Consider the following 22,105-nt stretch of genomic DNA (forward strand, 5'->3'; position numbering starts at 1 on the left):
TATACCGTTTTTTATCTATAACTAAAAATAAAATAACTGTATGTGTGTAGTCCGTCCAACGAAACGAGTCGGTAAATAGTATTATTAGAGAACAACTGTGCAGCGACCCTGCGCTATGCACGTGAATTTCTATACATTTAATGACTCGTCTCGTTGGACGGACTATCAAAGGACATATTTTGTATATATCTACACACAGCCACACACACACACACACACGCACACATGCACACAAAATGTATATGTAACAAATGAAGAAATGAAGATGAAGTAAACGAATAAAAATGAATTCTTGTAAACTTAAAAATTTATGTAAACAAAGCGAAAAGAAATATATTTTCGTACCTGAGATATGTGAAGTGTTTTGTTAATTTTATTCTCTTCCGTTATCAGGCTGAAATATGTAGAAAAACTATAAATCAAAGTTTCGTATTTTTATTAAAGCACATATTTGTTTTCATTTTTTAAACGTACAATCATAGAATCGAGTAATAACACCACGCGATATACTGAACGTTTTTTTTTTTTTTTTTATCCTACCGAAAGCAAAAAGGATCACCCGCAATGTACACAGCGGTGCGAGTATATTAATCGGAACAATTGAGGTCAAAGCAATCGGTGATTTAGCAAAAGACCTAAGAAGATATACACGAGCGACATTTTTTTCTTTTCTTTTCTTTTCTTTTTTCTTTAATATTATTTTATATACTGATGAAAAGCAACGAAAGTAAAAGAAACGTGGAATTCGGAAGTTTAACGCATTAAATCGTGATATTTCTGTTAAAAGTTAAAAGAGAAATGGAGGAGGAGGGAGGACTCATTTTAATAGGATTCGTATTATTGCTTAACCAAGTCTTCGCAAAAGGTCGCTTATGTACGTAGAAGGATTTGTTATATCTTCCAACAAGCCTGAAACAAAAGTGTGAAAAGTAATGAAAAATTAGAAAAGCCCCGTCGTCGTCGTCGGCGTCGTCGTCGGCGTCGTCATTCTTACCGAGAACATCAGAAAATTCTTCGAAAGATGTACAAGGTAAGAGTTCGTCGCGATAAGTAGCAAGTACGCGTTCCGATGCCTTTAGCATGGCTTCATCGTTATGTCTGATGTATTCGGCCAAAACCGATGGCCATTGATCGTCTGTCGATACGTTGACTTTCTGAAATAGAAATATGTAAGAAAGGAAATGATGGTATCTTGTATTGTAGAGATAGATGGTTTGAACGTTTTAACGTACCTTGAAGAAATTGGCATAAATAGAATCGATTAGCCCAAAAAAGATGAAAGCGCTTTTGTATACCGCGTAATGCTTCACGGTTACATCGGTAATGGTCTTGGTCGCAGCTGACGGTGAAATGTATCGTTGATGAGCAAGAACAATCAATCTATTGAAATGAGCAAGTCTATGGGTATTCCAGCGGGCTGGTGTAAGAAGCAAAAGTGACATGGTGCATTGGTAAAATGGTCCTTCGGCTTCGTAACAACTCTCGAGCCAGCTGGGTCCAGGAGGTGTTTCCAAGTATCCCATTAATGTTTTGTCTGCTCGAGCTGCTGCTCTTGTGCTGCAACCAAGATTTCAATAGAAAGTGTACAATATATCTATGTATAATTATAGGTACAATTTACGTACGTGTTAATCACGTAAAGAGCCGTGTGAACGAGATACGGAAGCAAATGCATATTCGACTGAGGTCCTCCTCCTCCGCTATCCTCGTGGAAGCTTTTCTCTTGAGCGAATCGTAGCAATAGCAATTTCAGGTCATGAACGGTGGATGGGTAGGATATGTCTCGATGGCTGGTACACTCCTGTAGATAGGTATTGTGTCTGGCTAAGCAACCAGCGAAAGCTGATTCCAAAACTTGAGGTCCCCATAACGGCAACAGTCCGTTACACTTGGTGTTGGCATTTTGTAAAGCCGCGCTTTCCCATTCGTCTCTGGCGCGCGCTAATCTTACCGCCGACATATGGCAGTCAACGTGAACGACGTTAAAGTGGGTAACAGTTGTGTAGCCTACCGTCTTTCTCTGTTTCGTTTCAAACTCTTCCACGTTGCAACGTTTCGAGAAGGTGTATATGCCCAAAACCTGTAAGAGAATCAGAGGAATACACGATTGATGGATGGATGAATGAATGGATCGATGGATGGAATGAGTTGTAAAGAAAGTTGTAAAGCAAGGAAAAAAAGTAGCAAACGTACCATGTTCGGTTTAAATTTGTACCCTTCCCGGCAGATAACGCAAACTAACCCTGTTTCGTCTCCTAGATCTTCCATTTGTTGTAGAATCGTTCCGCTGGCCATTACTTGACCCTTATCGTTTGTTTGCATTCCCAACGCGCCCAACTGTCTCTCTCGCATGGCCATTGCCAAGCGTTTCTTCTCGCTACGAGTATGTTGTCGAGCTTCCTCGATCAATTCAGCGACGCGTTTGTTGGTGCACAATGCTTCCAATAGATTCTCCGCCAACGAGCCAACGTGCTCGTCCGAGGATACCTGTTCGAGTCGGTGAATGATGCTGATCGTCACCTGGGAGACAGCGAGTTGCGTCGGCTCGTGATCGGTTGCTAGGCCGGTAAGAAAGCGTAGAATGTATTTTAAGGCCGGCTTCGATATGAAATCCTTCAGCTCGTCGCTGTCCGTTCTCAAGAGTGTCGGTTTTACGCAAGGCGCGTGTACGGTTATATATTCGAACGCGTGTTCCACGATTCCCATCCCGATCATGTAATCCTTCAGTGTATTACCGATAGCGTTGCGCTCGATAGCTTGGGTTAGAATACAGAAGAGTTCGAGCTTTTGCTCGTCTTCCGGCGTGTGTTCAAAGTCGAATTTATAAAAGTTTAGGACAGGCTTGAAGTAATCGTAAAGCAGGGCCATTTTCTCGGTATTCCCGTAAGTAAGCGCTGCCAATACGCGGGCAACGTGCGCCAATACGTTGCTACTTTGTCTGACAGCGGTCGACTGGGTGCAAGAGAGTAGGGCCTTTACGTGTTCCGGTCCGCCCAATGTACGGGAGAATATCTCAAACGTTGAGAGCGGTTGCGAAGCGGCGTGCGTTAAAATCGTTTCCATTATGTCCAACAGCTGTTCTGTAACCTTTGCCTGGGAATTGTCTGATTCGGCGGAGGTGCTGGCAAGGCAACGTTGCAGCACGTCGAGCAACACCGTAACCGCTCCGAGTTCTGGCTTACTCAGCACCTCTTGGTTCCTCTTCACCTTCACCGAAAGACGAAACAGCTTGAGGAGTACTTGAAGTAGCGGACGGGCTCGATTCACATCCTGGATGGCCGCTAAACGATTCAGCATCACCTCGAGGCCACCGCAGTCGGCAAGAACGTTCGCCATTTTATAAACTTCCTCGTTGTTCACTTCCTGTTCGCTACTAGCGTTCAGGCTCTCAACGAACTCCTCGGTAGCGTCACCGAGCAATCCTCGCATTCGATAGACGACACGCATCGCGTCGCATTCGCCACCCTCCATTACCCAAATCTTTTTGTACACTTCCTTCACCGGTAAATCGAGACTGACGATCTTGTTGTTGACCAACAGTTCCATTCCATTGTCGTCCTCCAACAGAGCGACTAGCTCGCAATCCTGACAGATTTTATTCTTCACGTCCCTCATCAACGGCCCTAATCCAGGTTCGAGGCTGCTGTAAGGATTTCCCAACATTCTGCCTTGAAGAAAGTCTTCTTGTTGCGAATCCTTCTCGAGGGTTAAGAAGAATTCACCGACGTCGTTCTCCTCTGGATAAATGATCGAGCATAGCCGTTCGAAGATAAACACCGGTGTACGTACATCCTCGACGCTGTACTTTTGCACCGTTTCCACGCAGATCGCCATGAACGCTTTCGTTTCCTCCTCGGTACCGGTAGTCATCTCCTCGAGAAGCTCGAGCAGTTTCTCTTGCGTGTCGTCGATCAGTCTCGTTCGCTGAACGACCAGCCTCCTCAGGGATAAATAACCATTGAGAACAGCGGCTACCAGCCGACCCTTGTACTGTTGTTTTATGTTCTCCTGTTCGAGGAACGTAGCCATCAATTCTGTAAGCATCTTTAGGGAATAACCTTGAGCCAGATCACTGGTCAGAGTCGTTTCTTCCAACCGGTGGAGTTCCTCGATTTCCCTGGTCAAAAGATCCGCTAGCAACGTCATCACCCCTCGTACTGCCAGGAACTGTTTCCACGGTGGTTGCCGTATCAAACTTTGGTACAACGCGAGAAATTCGGTACTGCTTTCGCCGGCTGTACGCAACTCTTCCAAGTAACAGGTCAACAGTACCAACACCTCCTTCTTCCGTTCTGTTCCTTGACAGAGACTCTCGATCATGTTGCAGGCGACTTGTCGAGCGAGTCGAGAACTCGGATTGAATAGGACTTCCTTCAGCCAAGCGCCATCGGCCAATTTCAATGGCTGAACTCCTTGCTGTTGTTGCCTTCTATTGCATCTATTACGCCATCTGTGTCCATATTTTTCCATTAAATAGAGTACTCGTGTTTCCTCCTTCTTCAACGGCTTCGTCGTCGTCGTCGTCGTCGCCGTCGCCGTCGTCGTCGTCGTCGTCGTCGTCGTCGTCGTCGTCGTCGTCGTCGATTCCGTCGGCTTCTTGCTTGGCATCCGACGAATCCATTCGGAATAGGAATGCTTTGGGTCCCCGTTTAACCATTTCCCTACATCGATGGTCACGCATTCGGGTACCTGTACGGTTGCCAATGATTCTATACTCTTGTCTTTGTTCTTTTTCGAGACCGGTTGCTCCGGTTTCACCAGACCCTGGAGTATCTTTAAGCAGGGTAAAATGATACTCTCCATAACAACGGGGCTCTTTGATTCCTTGCAAGCCATTAGGAACAATTGCATGATGCAGCGAAGTTTCTGCTCCCAGCATGCATCTTCCTTTTGAATAAGGGCAGCCAATAAAGCCATTTCGTGACGTACCGCCAGTGCCAGGTCCGAAGTAGAGACTCGGCCACGAAGCATCAACGTGATACGACCGGTCAACAGAGAGCACAGTTCTTTAGTGGATTGAGCGTTATCCGTAGTTACCAGACAAAGCAACTGTCTCACCTCTTCCTGCATCTGAACCGTACCCTTGCGTAAATTATGTTCGACCAGTTCTTGAATCAAGCCCTGTTTGCACAACACGTCTTTAGCGACTTGATTGGTAGCCAGAGCCCGTAACAAGGTGAGACAGTGTTCCGTGGCTGCAGTAGCGCAGCCGTAACAACGACCTATACTCTGAGGATTATTCACAGTTGCGATCGCGGCTGGTGTACTCGCTGAGCTACTGCTTATCGACGTTGTGGTTGTATTTGTTGTTGTCACCGTCGTTGACGTCGCTGCCGCTGTCGAAGTTGACGTCGATGTCGATGTCGATGTCGATGTTCTCAAACATTCTTCCTTGGGATTTGATGAATCGCCGATGATGATGGTGGTGGTGGTGGTAGTGGTGGTGGTGATGGTGTTAGAGGAACTACCACCACTGCCAGTTACCATCTGACCTCGTTGCTGTCGGTCGTATGCTACCAATTCTCGTCGGCAAGCCAACACCCTTTGTATGATTTTGCTTAATTCTTCAAACGAAGTTTTGCATTCGCCACAATATCTTTGAGCGAGCAGTTGTATAGCTCTGTTTACTTGTGTACTTCCGCTAGACACCTGAATAGCGCTGCTACTGCCACCATCTTCGAGGGTGCGATCCAACCGATGTTCCGATATTTTAACCAACAACATTTCCAAAGTCGGTTTATTCGATATTAAATTCTTGTACACCCTGTCAGCTTTCTCGAGCAAAGCATTGATCGTTGCTACAGTTTTCTTCCGATCGTCGTCGCTTTCGATCGGATCGACGGCGCAACAGGGTCTTCCGGTTAGCGTGTAGTCAAATTTCGCGTATTTACAGAAACCACAGGCGTGACACAAGAACGGATCCTTCTCATCGTAGTTGATTGCACGACACTTGTGGCATTGAAACACGTTCTCTCCGCAATTTGCGCAGACACCTGGATTTGCTGGTACGTTCGCTGAACAACGTGGACACTGAAGCGTTTCGGAAGAAGCTTGAATGTCCTCGTAAAAATCCGCGTATTCGATCATTAGATTACAAGCAACGATCGGTAAAGGGAACTCCATTTTGATCTCTGTTTGTCCTTGAGCTAACGTTATCTTCTTCGCTTTGTGCCACATGGCAGGTTTATTTTTCAACTCGACCACAGCTTGAACCGAGCGATTATTGTAATATATATTGATCGTGCGCACCATCTTTGTTCTCTTTAAATCACCGATACGAAGAGTGATTCGACTGATTGTGTGACTACCAATTAATTTCACAATCTGCGTCGTTGTCGTGAATTTCGAATCGACTTTGATCGAAGAAAGTTTGATCGTCGTCATTGGAACTTCGGGATTGTTGCACACCAAACAGGGCTCGCTCTCCAAATAATAGCCATCCAATTCGACGAACTGAGCCAAATTTGCATAGAGATTCGCATTCGGGTGACGCGCAAGCAATTGATTTTGTGCTCTTAAAACCGCAACCGCTTGCTCCATGTAACAGTGCATCTTCTTGTTCGCCTGAGGTGTCTTTAGAGAAAAGTATCCCAACAAGTCCACGAACTGAGCTGCTTTTCTGCCGTATGCAGGCAACAGGGGCCACAGACGCCACAACAAATCTAGCAGAATCTCTTGATCAGCTGGATTGCAATTTCTATAGAGGAAAAAAGATTATTTCTTTTTCACTTTGTTCATTTTTTCGCGAATCCCCTCCAGACAAATGAAATAAGACTTACTTGTAAATAGCCAGTATCAGAGAATGAGCCTGCCAGCGTACATTGGTATTGTTCGTTTCGAGTAAAAAAGTCTGAATGAATCTAGTTAGCAGGCTCGGAGATACTTGCTTCTGAATCTGTTCAACTAAAGCTAAGCACTGAGTTTCCTCGAATTTAGCTTCCGTATCAGAATCTTCAGACTTTTCGCGCTCTCGTCTCTCTTTGCTTCCTGCATTTGCTGCTTTCGACTCCTGTGTACATTATTAAATAATTAACTAAATATATATGGTATACACGTGAATTTGTATGTACATATTGTTACCTTCGTTTTACTATCCTTCGTCTCCTTCGACTTGTTACTCGAACATATAGCGCACTGCAATAGCTGCAACACCGTAGGGCTGACACCCTCGTCTAACAGCGTTGATATAGTAAACAGATAAGACAGCACTGTGTTCTGTTTCAAACAGAATCGTTGCCAATTTCCGGTACGGCTTGTAGCAATCTCGACGCAGCACTTGAGGTGTTCGATTAATTCCACCAAAGAATCGTATGGCAAATTGATGGAATGTGGACGCGTTTGAAGAGGGTCAAATCCGCCGGCGGTACAACACTGCTGTACCGACTACACTCGACAGATGGACAATTTTATTTTCTCACTACAGTTAATTATATGTAATTGATTTGAAAATAGACTTACCTGAACGTGGGAAATTAGAGCGTGCAAATCCCGTAACTGTCTGTACTTTTCTTTGTTACCACAGATGAAAAGAAGTAACTTGCGTACTTGACGTCTAACCAGAGGCGTTTGATACGACATCATGTATTCGCAGAGATAAAAGTACCATGGCTGTTCAAACGCTGCTTGTGACGAATTATTTTCTGCATATTTGTGCACTTGATAAGGTAATCTCAATACTATTTCAGTTAATAACTGAGGGTACGGTTCGAATATGTCACCGGCATGACCTTTCACGTGTTGCCGCAAAAAGAATGGTGACATATCTGGTAGCGAAGTCGTAAGATGTTCTTTAAGTAATTGGCCACCGAGTATAGTTCCTGTTTCCTCGGTCGATGTCCTGTACAAGAACAATAAATAATACGTATAATAATACATGACACGAGTCAGTATGTTCTACTTACGTTTTCCAATATTCCAACAATGCTTTCAATAACGTCAAACAATAGTCAATTACTCCTGCTTTGCTGAGTATTCCAGCTGCCATTTGAGAAACGAAATTTGAATTTTCGCTCTGTGTTTTAGCAGTATACTTTGAACGAGACATTAAAACACCTGAAAGAGTAAAGAATTATACATATAAGAATATAAGAAATTGAAAGCAACGATTAAATTTTTTTTTTATACTCACTTAACAGTCGCATAATAACCAAATGAACTTCTCTTTTATTACTGCGCTGACATATATTTGTTGTATCCGGTTTATCCATTTCTAATTCTTTCACTAATATTCGAAGCAGTCGTTCGACGCAACCTCTGTCTTTTTCGTCTTGTCCATCCAAGTCGGCCGTTAACATTAATAAAACCTAAAGCAGATATTTCGTTAACTCGATTAAAAGAAAGAAACCAATTGGAGGAAGTGAATCGAATCGAATCGAATCGAATCGAATCAAACAAACCTGCATAAATGGGATTGCCAAGACACCGGGTACGTTTGTCAAATTTGGTATAAATTGCATAAGTTTGTCGAGTAACAGTAAGCGAACGGTATGGAGTTTTGCTGTATTTTCGCAACTAGTATCATTTTCCTGTTCGGTAACGTGCTCCTGTTCCGTACCTTCTTCTTGTTCGATAACCTAATAAAATGATTTGCGACCCTTATGATATGTCGAAACATTTTCGCTTATTGTTATACGATAGGACGAGAGGAAAGAAGAAGAAAAAGGGAGAATGCGCGTTGGAAGTATGTACATATGTAAGTACACAGGGTACTCGTAAACCGGTTGATACGAGATGAGATGCGATGCGATGCGCGAGCATAAAGGTATGAGAATATCGATAGAGTAAGAAGAACGTGAACGAATGAATGCACGAAGAATGAAATAAATGATCGGCAGAGAGTGAAACGCGGCGGAATGACGGAAGCACTTACGGTGAAAGCCGTGGGAACACCCACGGAATTAATTTCAGTACGTGGTGCTTGGTTGACTGTAATTCCTCCGATCGGAGGTATAGAGTCGGGACCATTGTCTCCGTAAGCGGAACTCCTTCCCGATACATTATGTTCCCCCGTCATACTGTCTACAGCACTTGCTCCGCTTTCGCTTCCACCGCTCTCGCTACCCTTGCTACCACCACTACCGCCCTGACATAAAATATATTCCAAACGTTACTATCCTTCTCCCTCTTCCCCCTTCTACTACAATATTTTGCTCTCATTTCAATTACGCGCAATTAAGAGGAAAACAGAGACAGCCGAACGGCCAACTCACTTGTTCTGCGGGAGATGTCCTTAACGTGCTACCATCGGTAGCGGCAGTTGATCCCTCGTCGTCAGAACCACCAGCAGATGCTGTCGTATCTGAATAATGTCCTCCACCTTCCTGACTCTGGATATGGATATGAATATGGATAAGGATACGGATATGGATATAGACAAAATAATGATCAAAGATAAAAAAGTTTGATAATAACTCAATATGTATACGTGTACTTACTTGACTGGTGGTTTGAACTTGAACCAAACCCTGTGCTGCTAACGTTTGTAGACTCTGCAATGCTGGTCCACTCAAGTTCTGAAGGTTCTCCAGGCCTTGTAAGTTGGATATGTTTTGTTGAAATCCTTGTCGTAGTACTTGCAAATCGGCACTTCCTCCCTCATCTTGTAAGCTAAGCGCGATCGCTAGTTCCATCATTGCCTCGTCATCGGTGTCTGGTGGTACGTCTAATATTTGTGAAAAACTTCCGGAGCTTAGTAACGTTTCAAAAGAATTTACAGCCCCTCTTGTAGTCGCTGATCCGCTGCTGCTGCTAGCAGCAGCGCTACTGCTACCAGTCGCGTTTCTAATCGTAGCAGTGGATGTCGTCGCAGCACCGCTTGCAGATGAACTAGATCCTTGATTGCTCTCCGCAGCTAGCACCACCGCTAGAGGATCCACCGATCCTACAGAATCAACCTCCAAATGTTGTTCAGTATCAGCCGATGATGTTGTCGGTGCCGGAATAGGGGCTGACATTACTGCTATCGCCTCTCGATGCGATTGTCCGGAGGAGGATGATGGCTTTTCTTCAGCATCTACCGCTGTTCCTGTTTAGTTTGCACAAATGTATGTATGTATGTATGTAATGTATGGAGATACAATCACGAAACGAATAAAGAAAATACATGGCAATATTGTATACCTGGAGTACTAGAATTGGGTGGACTTGGTATGTAAACTCTTCTTTTCTTATATCTTGGTCTTAGAACGCGAATTATCGCCTGTTTAGCAGTAAAACTGATCGTGGTATCGGATGAGAGTAACAACTGGAGATATAATTTAGCAGCCAATGGAACATTTTTCTCAACGTCACACGTGGTAAATGCATGGATTATTTCAACTATCGCGTGAATCGTTCCTTCGGCATGAGTCAGTCCTGGGACTACAACAGGCGCCAGAGCCATATTCTTTGGATACGCCATATGCAAAGCCCACAAAATCTCCATAAGCTGAACGATCAAGTGCTGTTGGTTTCCATCGACGGTTTTGCAGGATTGGCTAACATTTTGTCGATCCTTTTCAAAAATTGCTATGTTTGTCTCATCTATCGACTTATTTGTATACTGATCAGTAAATTTAGCAAGGTTTTGTGGTCGTGAAACGGAAATACTTCGAACAATCAATACAAGCCTGTAATAATTTTCCGCGTCAATGTCCCGCGCGTCATTCAGTTCTCGCATCGATTTTAACGAATCTAGTACATGAGAGAGTAGCACATGATCCTGAAAAAGAAAAAAAAAATTTCATCTTTAAAATAACTTGTTCGTTAACAGCTCTATTTACCTTATGGAGATGATATGCCTGTTTGGATGAATGCAATGCCGCAAGAAGAGCAGTTGTATGAATTTGCACCAAAGGCGGAGTTGGCAATATTAACAACTTTGACGCCACGTCGACAGCCGTAGACTTTAACGATAATTTGTTCTCATCGTTGGTAGGAATATTGAAGGACAATTCGAGTACTTCCAACATGCCCGCAACCATTCTACAACAAGACAATTATTAACCCAAGTTTGATCATAAGATTCTTTTATTTATTGTCAACATAATACGGGATACATAATTAGACATATTTTATACTATTAACTAATAAAATTCGTTACATTTCAATCAACTTCTTACCTTTCGATATTAAGGGAATTGGCCTTCCTCGAGCTAACGCATTATGCAACGATAAAAAAAAAGATTTCGTTGTAACACGGTTAAGAAAGATTTACTATATTTCAAATGACAAGACGCAACTTGTATGTACTTGATATTATTTTTCACCTACCTATCAACAGACGATAAAGGAGCAGGTGCAACCAGAGCACTGTCCGTATCATTGTTTATAGCGGTTACTGGTGCAGATGTAGACTGACCAGATGGAACATCCTCTATCTCTTCCGGCCAACCGAACGCGTCTTTCGTTTTACCGTATCTAAAAATGTAACATAGACAGATAATAAATGCAATTGCAACTATTTGAGAAGAAGAAGAAGAAGAAGAAGAAGAAGAAGAAGAAGAAGAAGAATACCACTTACATTTTAATGGAATCCACCATAATAACACCTTCAGGATCTTGAGACGGTCCAAACGTGATGGTTAACTTTTTATCAGCTTGAAGACTCTCTTCTCGCATTAAGGGAATATCAAACCATCGGCTTCTATTCAGGGTTGTGTATATGCTTCTACCAAATACCTTAAGAGACACACAGAAACAACAGTATTATCACAACGTGTACAGTGTACGTACACACGTGAAACGTTAACGTTCAAGACTTTATATAAACCTCTATATAAACTGGGGCCCTCTGAATATCTTGATTTCCAAGGAGTATCCTAATTCCAGTCATTACCAAAACAGGATCGTTATTGGTAACTTCAACGTTGAATCCCATTGCTTTTGTAGAAACAACGTACATGCCGGTGGTGTTTAATCTATGCTTGATTTGCGCTACATTGTAAATTTGCAGCAAGTCGTTGCCGCCAAATTCAACGTCGTTCATCACTTGACAATGTTCGAAGAAATCAATGGGAAAACTGATGGAATTCGAAGGTTTTCCAGCCTTGGTTGTTTTCTTTTTTCTCGCTGGTTTTACGTTTGATAACGTACCGATTGGTTGAACCATGGATGACATCCAGTATCCGGTTTGTTCCATTCCGGCCATATGGATCTTTAGACTTCCATCTTCGCATAATAATATCAAGGTTGTACGGTGTTCACCGTTCGAACTCGGATGTCTTATAGCAACCATATCCATTATTTTAGCCTTTGCTGGGATCACTTTAATCTCTTGAATCATTATCGTGTCCGGTTTGATCATCAATATAACAGGATTGTTTGTTGTTTGTATAACAGAGCAAATCAGTCCAGGATGATTTGCTACCTCGCTCCATTGACATAGTGGTTGTGGTTGATTGATATTCGATTTGTTACCGTTCGAACTTTTATTACCAGCGAGATTGATTTGGAAAACGGTCGTTAGTTCGGTATCCATGTACTTGAGAGGCGCGATGAAACTTTTACCACCCGTGTAACTGAAGAAAAGCAATTGCAAAGCATGGGAATAATAAATTGATACACCACCACCGCCAACTTGACCAGTATCCTTTATTTCCGGATGATAGATATCAAGGGTATTGGTCACGTAGAACGGGCCATGTTTCGCTAAACTTTCTTCGTCCATTACTTGACTGTAAATGTATCCAGCCGACGACATTATTAACAAGTAAAATACACCGTCTTCGGAGTACATGAACGTACAGTCCCGTATTTTTCCAGTGGGTACTAAAAAGTAATACTGAGGGCAAAGCGCGTCCTTAGCAAGATCATAAATTTTGACAAAGTCCGCGGTGACCAATGCCAGCTGAGTTTGTGAGCCAGGCAGCCAAATCGCTTTTATAATGAAATTACCAGTTTCCAATTGAGGATGCAAAACTAAATGATCAGAAACCGTTCCAGATGTATTGAAGGTTAATACATGACAGTCTTTGAAACCGCAAACGGCCAGGAAATCTTCGTTCCATTGATTACCAGTTATCGAGAGTACGGTAAAAGGTACAGGCGCCGAAGCGAGCCTAGTTAAGGTCAGTTTTCTTTTCGAAGAATCAGGTTGTTTTAACAGAGCGCTCAACTGTAACACCGTTATCTTCCCTTTTTCATGCGAGACCGCTAGATGCTGCCTTTTACCGTTTGGCGACGACAGACAACACATTGCGACTCGACGTATCATATGCGCGGACAATAATTGTCTGATAGTTTGTCCCTGATCTCCAGAATAATTCATTCGAACATTTTCAAATGCACCCTCTTGGGATCCCAATGTCGGAAGCGTCAATTGATCGGTGTATTCAAACTTTTTATCCATCGTATGTAATTGTTTCAGTGCCGTTTGAGCACGCGCGTGACAACCAACAGCCGAGTTCTTTTTGCATGACGCATCCACGACTGGTAGCAACGTACCGGTCAAATCTACCAACGATGAAACTAAACCAGCCTTCCAGAGATGAGTTTGTATCCACTCTTTCGATGATTCCAGCTGCCTCGCTAAATACGCGTGCCTTTGTTTATCGCGCCCTTGTTTTTCCTGTTTTTCAGAGAAGTAAAAAGGGCTAGAAGTTCTTCGTCGTAAACTGTTATTCGTGAGGAACAGATCGCCGCGATTATCTTGGGAGGAATGTTTGTGCGCATTGCTATAACTGCTGGGGCCGGCGGTGACACCCCCGCCGGTTGAACCACTGGTGGAAACAGCTGTACTACTTCCACTGCCAACAGCAACCGCGGCGTTACCACCACCACCACAACCACCACCTTGATGCTCGGACGTTTGAGGACTTCTTTTCGTCAAAGCTTGGCAGAAACCGTCGTCTTTCGCTCCGCAATCGCAAAAGAAATTTCCATATTTCGCGTAAGTTACATCGTGCCCACGATGACAGACGCGAGCACAGACTGTGCAAACACCGACCCCGTCTACCATGTTGCAAGTATGGCAATGATACCAATGTTGATTCATAAATTCCTTTTGCGTGATCGTGAATGTACAGAGTTTGTTACAAAGGCTATCCTCGTCGGAATCCTCGGCAGCGCTATCCTCGTCTTCGTGTGGAATTTCATCCACCCAGTCGCTGTCATTTACGTCGTTTACCGGCGTACCACCCTCCCAGGGTGGACTTGTTGCTCGATCTTGAGAATATATCGATTGAGGAGAAATCGCGCTTACTATATCTGCTATATAATTCAATATACAGCAACCAGCCTCGACGAACGGCAATGGTTTATCCAAACTCTCAAGATCTTTATTCATCAATTGTTCTTTGCATAATTCGATCCACTCGATCGCAGCTTTAAACAATAAAGTATGACCCTTTTCGGAACCGGCATCTGCTAACGTCGACATGACGTTCATCAGTTCTGAAAAGCCATTGCCCTCGATCGTTGGGGAAAGAATATGATAAGCCAATGGTATAAGAGCTCGAAGAATTGTCACTGGTACACCTTCGTCCACGCTACTTTTTTCTTTTACTATGTAATTCGTAAGTGCTCGCAGAAGTCGACTGTTTTCATGCATCGAATGTTGTTGCTGTTGTTGTTGTAATTGCTGTTGTTGCTGTTGCTGTTGCTGCTGCTGTTGCTGTTGCTGTTGATCATCAGTGATGCTTGCCGATTGATTATTACTTACAGAATCATCTGGCAACAAGATCAACCACTGATCCTGTTCGTTATTCGGCGCGTTACTGACTTCGTCCGCTTTTTCTGCATCATCTGTTGTTCCTGTTCCACTAACGGCAACCAACCTATGTGATTTTCAATAATAACAATAATAATAATAATAATAATTATTATTATTATTATTATCGTTGATAAACATCATGCTGATTAATGAAATCAATGATTATTCATTCGTTGTAAAGTAATACTCACGCATTTGAGGTTACTACCGTAGGTGTTTGGACATTGGTCGATGATGCGCTTGGGGAAATACTTGTTGCTCCTAAGATGACTTGTTTTAACCATGTTTGTAATTTCTCTGTTTCTACGTGAGCTAGGTTCGATACAGATCCGCAAAGACGTTCCAATGATCCGTAATTTCCTTTTTCAGCTATCGACATATATGTATACAATATACGCGTAGAAAATTTCAAGTAATAATAATAAAAACGCATAGAAATTCTTTATCACCATAGTTACCTGTTCTGAATAGCGTGTTGAAGAAACGTAAAACGTATGTAGCGAATTGCTGAGACGACTGTGAAGACGTTATACAGAGTAATACAGAAACAAGAGACCGATTGGTATTGGGAGCAAAGAATAAATCCAAAGCTTTACATCCAACTGGCTTTTCCAACAACTGTTCCCAATATTTGATACACCGTTTCAAAATTTTCTCATCTATCGTGATACTGAAATGAAAGAATCGAGCAATCGTTAAATCAAGTACTCATCCACGATAATATCAAACGCTGAAGCAGATACTACATACTTTACAGGATCCTGGGAATCATTGGTATATTCGATTATCAAATTATACGTGTCACGCAATATAAACAAATGTTCCCGTAGCTGTCGCGCTTCGTTGTCGGTATCGCCTAACATTTTTGTCAAAGCCTTGTTGGTCATATCTTGAAGGTAATCCGTACGAGCGTCCATAGATAATGCGACAAGAATATTCAGCGCCTGAGAACGTATCTCCGAGTTTTCCGGTGCAGTACTAGGACTACAGCAACAAAAAACAAGTTTCATAACCCAAATTAAAGAGAAGAGAAGAGAAGAGAAGAGAAGAGAAGAGAAGAGAAGAGAAGAGAAGAGAAGAGAAGAGAAGAGAAGAGAAGAGAAGAGAAGAGAAGAAAAGAAAAGGTATGAAAACTTACGTAATATATTCTACTATAAAAGCAACCAAGCTATGCAACAAATTCTTCAGAGACGGATTAATAGAAAATGTTGGATATTCGGAAAGCGAGCTCACATGATGATTCACAGTTATCAGAATGTAACTTTCAGCCGGTATAATATCATTCGCGTAGGTATTCTGTAATTAATGTAATGTAATGTAATGTAAACAAAAGTGCATAGTATGTATGTTTAAACGCGTATACCGCTTACCCATGGTATGTAAGTAACGTTGATGGCTTTCCATTTATCGAGAATTAATTTTACAGAGTTTGGTAGAAAAGTGATCAAGGATGCTTCGGTAGCCCAATTTGCACCCGCCATCGCAATTATATCATCGAGTACCAAATAGTCTCGTTGACCATATTTACCATCTTCTTCTAACGACTCGATCATTTGATGAAGTATACTTGATCGACACGAGGCCAAAATAGCCTCGGTTAGAGAAAGAACGTGAGGAAGAATACTAACCATCATTTTGTTTGTATTTGTATTTATATTTGTATTTATATTCGTATTTGTATTCGTATTTGTATTTGTATTTGTATTCGGATTCGGATTCGGATTCGTATTCGTATTCGTATTCGTATTTGTACTTGCAGGTTCCGAACTTTGTGTATTTCTGTATATAAAAGAATAATTAGAATTTAAATTTAAATTTTAAACACGTATCGAAAGATGATACAAGATACGAATAACTTACTTTGAACTTTCCACATTCTCGTTTTGATTTTTTGATATACTTTCGTCGAAAAGAACTTGTAATTTACCGATGACGGCAGCCAAAATACATAACGAGCTAAGCTTCGGTAATGCGCTTTTTGGCATTATCTGATCATTGAAATTAGTTTCTGGTTTCAGCGCCGTGATACAATTCTTTGCCACCGTAATATCGTACTTGAGAGCGTTGACAGTAGACGATACAGTTTTTAAAAGATTCTCCGCGTACTGAGTATACATTCCTTGCCTAACCAGGTAATCCTACAGAGGGAGAGACAACGATAACGCGTTGTTTTTTTAATATGGCACCTTTTTAGGCTAAAGAGAATCGGCGATTTACCTTCATCCAACTGGTAAAAGTTTTATAAGCAGCTCTGGGCCCCCAAATCAAAGAGTAAAGCAGCATAGGTCCAGCAGGAATTTCCTCGCCGAGAGCCAGTTTATCCATGTACGGAGTAGAGGGTGGTAACATCAGTAACAAACTATCGATGATTTAAAAGATTCAATAAGATTCGAACAAGTACTATACATATACGTATATATACATATGTATGTGTAACACAGTAGCGTGTAATAAAGAAGCATTATTTACCGCCAACATATGGAAAAGCAATAACGAATAGCGCATAGACCTAAAAATGTTGACATTTTTTCTTTATCGTCGTTATTAATTTTCTTCTGCATATCTGTCTGATTCAGAACATTCAGGATATCTATTAACGCATCGACTAAAAGTGGATACTTCATTTTATCCGGTGCGCCCAAAATGAAGTTGCATGCCTGTAAAATTCAATTAATTTCTTGTAATTATATATAGAATTTTTAAAAAATTATATCAACTTTAACAATTATCCATTTAATAGTAACCAATCCATCCAACTTTGGCGTGTCTTGATTATTGAAATCCGTAGTAGAAAGGTTGTAAAATCGTGGCTTCATTGAGAATTCGTCTTGGGTACCGTATTTACGATAATTATCTTCAATTTCGGTCCACGAGGTAAAAATTCGGGCCGTTTGTTTATTACCATCTTTTGCATCAGAAACCAGACTTGTCGCCGAAAACAGATTCCACTGAACCTATAATACACAATTGTTTAATCGTTCAGGACGTTGCTTTTATAATAAACACGCTCAAGAAAGAATTTATATTACAACATAAGTGTACAAGATTCTTACTACCACTCAAACGTATCTTTCGATTTGGTGGCCCTGGTATCTTATTGCCTTTCGTTCACAATATGAACAGAGCACATTATTACTTTCGCATTTGATATTAATTAACGTTATTCAAGCTAGGATCGATAACGTGTAAGGTTACATCCCCGTAAAAAAAAGAAAAATTGAAATGAAGAACAGAGAAAAAGGAAGAAAAAAAGATTGAATGGTATCTGAAAATTTTATGCGAGAATATAGTGTCGAGGAAATGAATGAGATTTTTAACGAAGGGGAACTAACGTCAAATGCTTTTCCGAGATGATCCCAATCTCAATAAATAAATAAATAAATAAATAAATAAATAAATAAATAAATATCGTCTACTTACTTGTTCGAGTAACGCAGGAGGCGCGTCATAAAGGTGTTTCATCATGTATTCGAGTAATAATAATAATCGTGACAAATGTAGTAACTGAGAATCTTTCATAGGAGTTTTAACTGCTTCGCTGCAACGTACAGCGCCGCTGCCAGTTACAAGCAATACAGATTTCTTTTGCATTAAATTAAGGGAATGAAATAGAATTAAAACCAGCTGAGCGTGTTCCACGTTTAAATCTGAAATAAATATATATTAAGCAAGCTGTGCGATTCTCACGGATAAAGAAATCTTAGATTACCTTCATTTTCCGCTTCGAATGTAGAAGGTGGATTGCACACGTTCTCCACCATTGTTGTCACCAATCGATGCCATATACTTATGCATGCCGCTTCTTTTTCTGACTGAGGTTTCAGCAAAAGAACCTGTTCGATTTTGTTGTTAATATTTAGAATTAGTCAAAGTTTAAAGATATATAAAACGGATCTGTTCCGAAAAAGGGATACAACACACCTGTGCTAGTACGCTTAACGTTCTCGGATAAACTTGAAGTGGCCAGGTGTACGGAGTTGTACTTTCCGTTCCAGCCCAAGGATTTACGCCTAAATGTTGCAGAAGAGTGCTTTGTAAACTCTCGCTCAATGTATTGCGAGCAAGTAAATTGTGGGTGTAGCGGCTCAAAGCTTGAGAGAATTCAGAGTACATGGTGCCTAAAGTTGCACCATAGAATACCGAGATTGTACCTAAGAACAATACACATAAGTAAATTATTAGAGGTAGGAAAGAAATGGAAAAGAAAAAGTAATGGATAATCACCTGTTTCCGTTCTAGCAGTTTCATGATCCAAATCTCTGATTATTGCTGCTAATATAACCATCTGTTGTTCAACCAAGCCGTTTACTACGTATTCACGCACGTAACAGCTTCTACTACCGATTAAATGTTGATTCATAAATTGAAAAATTTTAGTGGCCAGGGATATGTACTGCAATAAAAAATGTAATTGGTTATCAAGTACCCGTTATTATTGAAAAAAAGAAAGAAAGGAAAATGGATAAAAATGAAATTTACTTACACCGTGAGGTTCACGATTGTCAGGAACAATAGTGGTTACTGTTCGTTCGGCGCTTGTTTCGTTACTGGGTTCCTTTGTACCAGTCGCAGGTGATTCGTCGGACGGTGCGATGGTTTCCTCAAACCATAAACCCAAAATCGGTTCGCTGTCCTCCTCTACCGAAATAACAGTATTTTCTGTATAGCGAGAAAACGCATTCACTCTTATGGAATTGATAAAATAATAAAATAATCTCATGAATTTTACAAAGGGAACTATGCATTTGCAGACAGACAAATTTTACACATACAGACATTTTTTTTTTTTTTTCCATTTATTTCTGAATCTCTCCTTCCTTCTTACCTTCATCGGTAGAATTATCTGAACAACTTAACAGATCCTCGTAATAAGTCGTCGAATCGGACTGACTTAAGGCATCGCCTTCGAAAGGATGCTTCTGTACCCTTTTCAAGGTACAAGCCTGTAAACGATACACATTTATATAGAAAACGTTGTTAGTATGTTTCATCAGGAATTGAATATGAATAACGATGAAAGCAGCAACTACTAACCTTTCTGTAACTAATAGTGGCTAAATAAAACAATAAATGATTAAGCGGTACTGCTTGAAGGAAAGTGACTGCTCTCTGAAGCGCAGTTGCGGTGGACAAAATATCTAACGGTGCTGGCTCAGGTGGAACCGAAGAATCGGCAATCGCTTCGACCGATACATCTTCCAATAGAGCGCTCATTAAGGTGAGCGCATGAGAAGCCAAGGCTACTGAAAGCACTCCAAAACCTTGCTGGCTGAAATCCAATAGTTTTTACGATTCTTTATTAATTTTGATCTGTTGCCGAAACAGCAAAAGATATGTCTATATATCTATATGTATGTATACGTATAATATCTTACACTTTCATCAGATTGACACGAGCAGTTCCATCGCGTGCTTTACTAGGTGATTTTCCCTTTTCTTCCTTACCCTTGTCTGCCGCGCTAAAACTGCTTACTGAAAGTTGAGCTTGCAAACCAGTCACCAACAGCCACACACCAATTAATAAATGATTCTGTAATATCTGTAACGGAAACGAGAAAAAAGAATTTCTTAGAACGTTTGATCGGAATAATTAAGAGTTAAGAATAAATGAATAATTTAAGAAAATAATCCCTTACATGGCCACCTGCTCGCGTACTGTTTTTTATCACATTCGAGACTAGTCCAAATATTTCGAGACTCTTTTCGACAACCGTAATTGCCAAACTATCGTATTCCTCTTCCATATTTTTCCCACTTTGATTCATTTGTGTTCCAGCAGAGGTATTTGTACTACATTTTGGCGATACCGCATTCGTTATTCCAACGATGCTGGACGCGGTCGCGTTCGCGATCGAACAATACAGACAAGACATGGTCAGGACCGATAGCTTTTCTAGCTTGACCGTAGTCAGCGGTTCCAATAATGGCAAAGATATTACATTATGCACGATATTAATGTCATTTGCTACGGAATGCAGACTATGGCGTATAGCGTGTGCTTCCGAAGCATTAGCAGGTAAACTGAAACCTTTTTTGTTTAAATACGCTTGATATTTACGAATGTACCGCGACAAGTGTGGAAGATTCAGACACATGTCCAGAAGGATGTCACCTGCACCCATACTTTGGAGAATATTTATATTATTTACAACAAATGTTGTCTGTAAGCAAAGAAAAGAAAAGAAAATTACATTCTTTAAGCAGCTTAAAATCCTACGCGATACCGTACCTTTGTGTCGGAGTGAGGTTCGTTTGCTGTATTGTCATTGGTAATTTTATTGCTGCCATCGCTGGAGCTTTCGATAACACGAGGCACAGACAGCGTAAAGTCTTGTAGAGGCATAGTCAATTGTTCTAGAATGCTATTGGAGAGATCGCATCGTACTCTCGCAGAGTCTTTCGAGGACTGAGAAGAATCTTTTTCAACTCCAGGTGATTGGGACTTGACGCAGGGAGGTATCTTGGAATTTTTTATAGCAGCTATTAAAGCTACTTCATCAGCGGATGAAAGCAACGACTGTCCCATACAAAGAGCACGAATTGGAAGCAACAACTGCTTTGTGCTCAAAATAGTAGGAGTTCCATCTCCCAGTTGAATTTCAGACAATTTGTCTACCAAGCGGCCAAGTAATATTCTACACGCTTGACAAACTATCGATATTTGACTTTTGGAAACTGTAAAATAAAATAAAAAAAAGAGAAAATAATAAAATGAGGTAAATAATAAAATGAGGAAGAATCATAAACTTACATGTACTGGCGCAACCGCTGAGATGATCAGCCGTAAGGGCTGCGACAGACGTGTAGAAGGTGTCATATTGTTCTTCGTGAAAGACAAATTTATTTTCGCTAAAAATCATGAAAAAAATAATAATAAGAATCGATCTCTTATAGAAACGGTACGAAGTGATATCAATTCGTTTCTGAATTGTCATTCCGAATAGGAAAGAATCCTGAACGATTGATAGATATATTCTTTACACAAGGAGCGCTTTTATTTCTAAGAGGATCCTTACCATTTAACGATACTCTTTGCCAATTCAATGACATCGTTTTTATCAAACGATCCATGCGATACTGCTAGTATTGGTTTCATTACTGATGACCACTCATCACTGCCACCGCTCTTGGCCGCCATTTTCGCAACTGTTCGACTTTGTTCGAACTTATCCTCTTCTCTCGACTCTCGAGTCTCGACGGCAGCTTTTTACATACACAGTTTCACAAAAAGTGCCCGTAAACGTATCTTTTACGTGTCGCGTATCTTCTTCTGTCTCAGCTGCTTGCTCTTCCTTCTCGAAATATCAAACACTTTATTTAACACGTAAACGTCGTCTACAAAGGTACAACTTACGCCATCTGTCTCGATCTATACATCGCAATAGAATAACGGCGCGCGTAAGAAAGCGTGATGCA

General features: G+C 41.2%; 1 protein-coding gene across 2 annotated transcripts; it reads right to left on the bottom strand.

Annotated features, from left to right (window-relative positions):
• Positions 1-419: 419 nt before the first annotated feature.
• LOC114877610 (protein purity of essence) lies at positions 420-22,062 on the bottom strand. 2 transcript variants are annotated; one of them, XM_029190402.2, is made up of 41 exons: positions 21,706-22,062; positions 21,441-21,538; positions 20,919-21,364; positions 20,326-20,850; positions 20,065-20,228; positions 19,724-19,958; positions 19,515-19,632; positions 19,173-19,327; positions 18,914-19,082; positions 18,611-18,840; positions 18,399-18,522; positions 18,110-18,336; positions 17,434-17,643; positions 17,159-17,346; positions 16,907-17,048; positions 16,550-16,827; positions 16,060-16,468; positions 15,828-15,985; positions 15,440-15,673; positions 15,148-15,359; positions 14,881-15,058; positions 11,750-14,753; positions 11,501-11,658; positions 11,251-11,397; positions 11,100-11,132; positions 10,761-10,962; positions 10,120-10,699; positions 9,435-10,024; positions 9,210-9,326; positions 8,870-9,082; positions 8,397-8,573; positions 8,129-8,303; positions 7,902-8,052; positions 7,459-7,837; positions 7,081-7,383; positions 6,780-7,009; positions 2,194-6,697; positions 1,626-2,080; positions 1,233-1,557; positions 995-1,154; positions 420-909 (listed from the first exon to the last, which is right to left on the bottom strand). In XM_029190402.2, the coding sequence occupies exons 1-41, from the start codon at positions 21,825-21,827 to the stop codon at positions 845-847; spliced, it is 16,590 nt and encodes a 5,529-aa protein (XP_029046235.2). In that variant the 5' UTR covers positions 21,828-22,062; the 3' UTR covers positions 420-844. The 2 variants fall into 2 exon arrangements, with proteins under 2 accessions (XP_029046235.2, XP_029046236.2); XM_029190403.2 differs by lacking the exon at positions 11,100-11,132.
• Positions 22,063-22,105: the final 43 nt, after the last annotated feature.

Source organism: Osmia bicornis, chromosome 12 (genome assembly GCF_907164935.1).
Source record: "Osmia bicornis bicornis chromosome 12, iOsmBic2.1, whole genome shotgun sequence".
Classification (NCBI taxonomy): Eukaryota; Metazoa; Arthropoda; class Insecta; order Hymenoptera; family Megachilidae; genus Osmia; species Osmia bicornis.

Bases quoted from the DNA above. Each gene is read 5' to 3' on its own strand.
- LOC114877610 (XM_029190402.2), bottom strand. From the start codon at position 21,827: ATGGCGGCCAAGAGCGGTGGCAGTGATGAGTGGTCATCAGTAATGAAA. The intron at 10,963-11,099 runs GTAAGAAGTTGA...GTCTTGTTGTAG, and splicing joins AATTCCCTTAATATCGAAAG to AATGGTTGCGGGCATGTTGG. The intron at 8,574-8,869 runs GTAAGTGCTTCC...TCATTTTATTAG, and splicing joins GTGTTCCCACGGCTTTCACC to GTTATCGAACAAGAAGAAGG.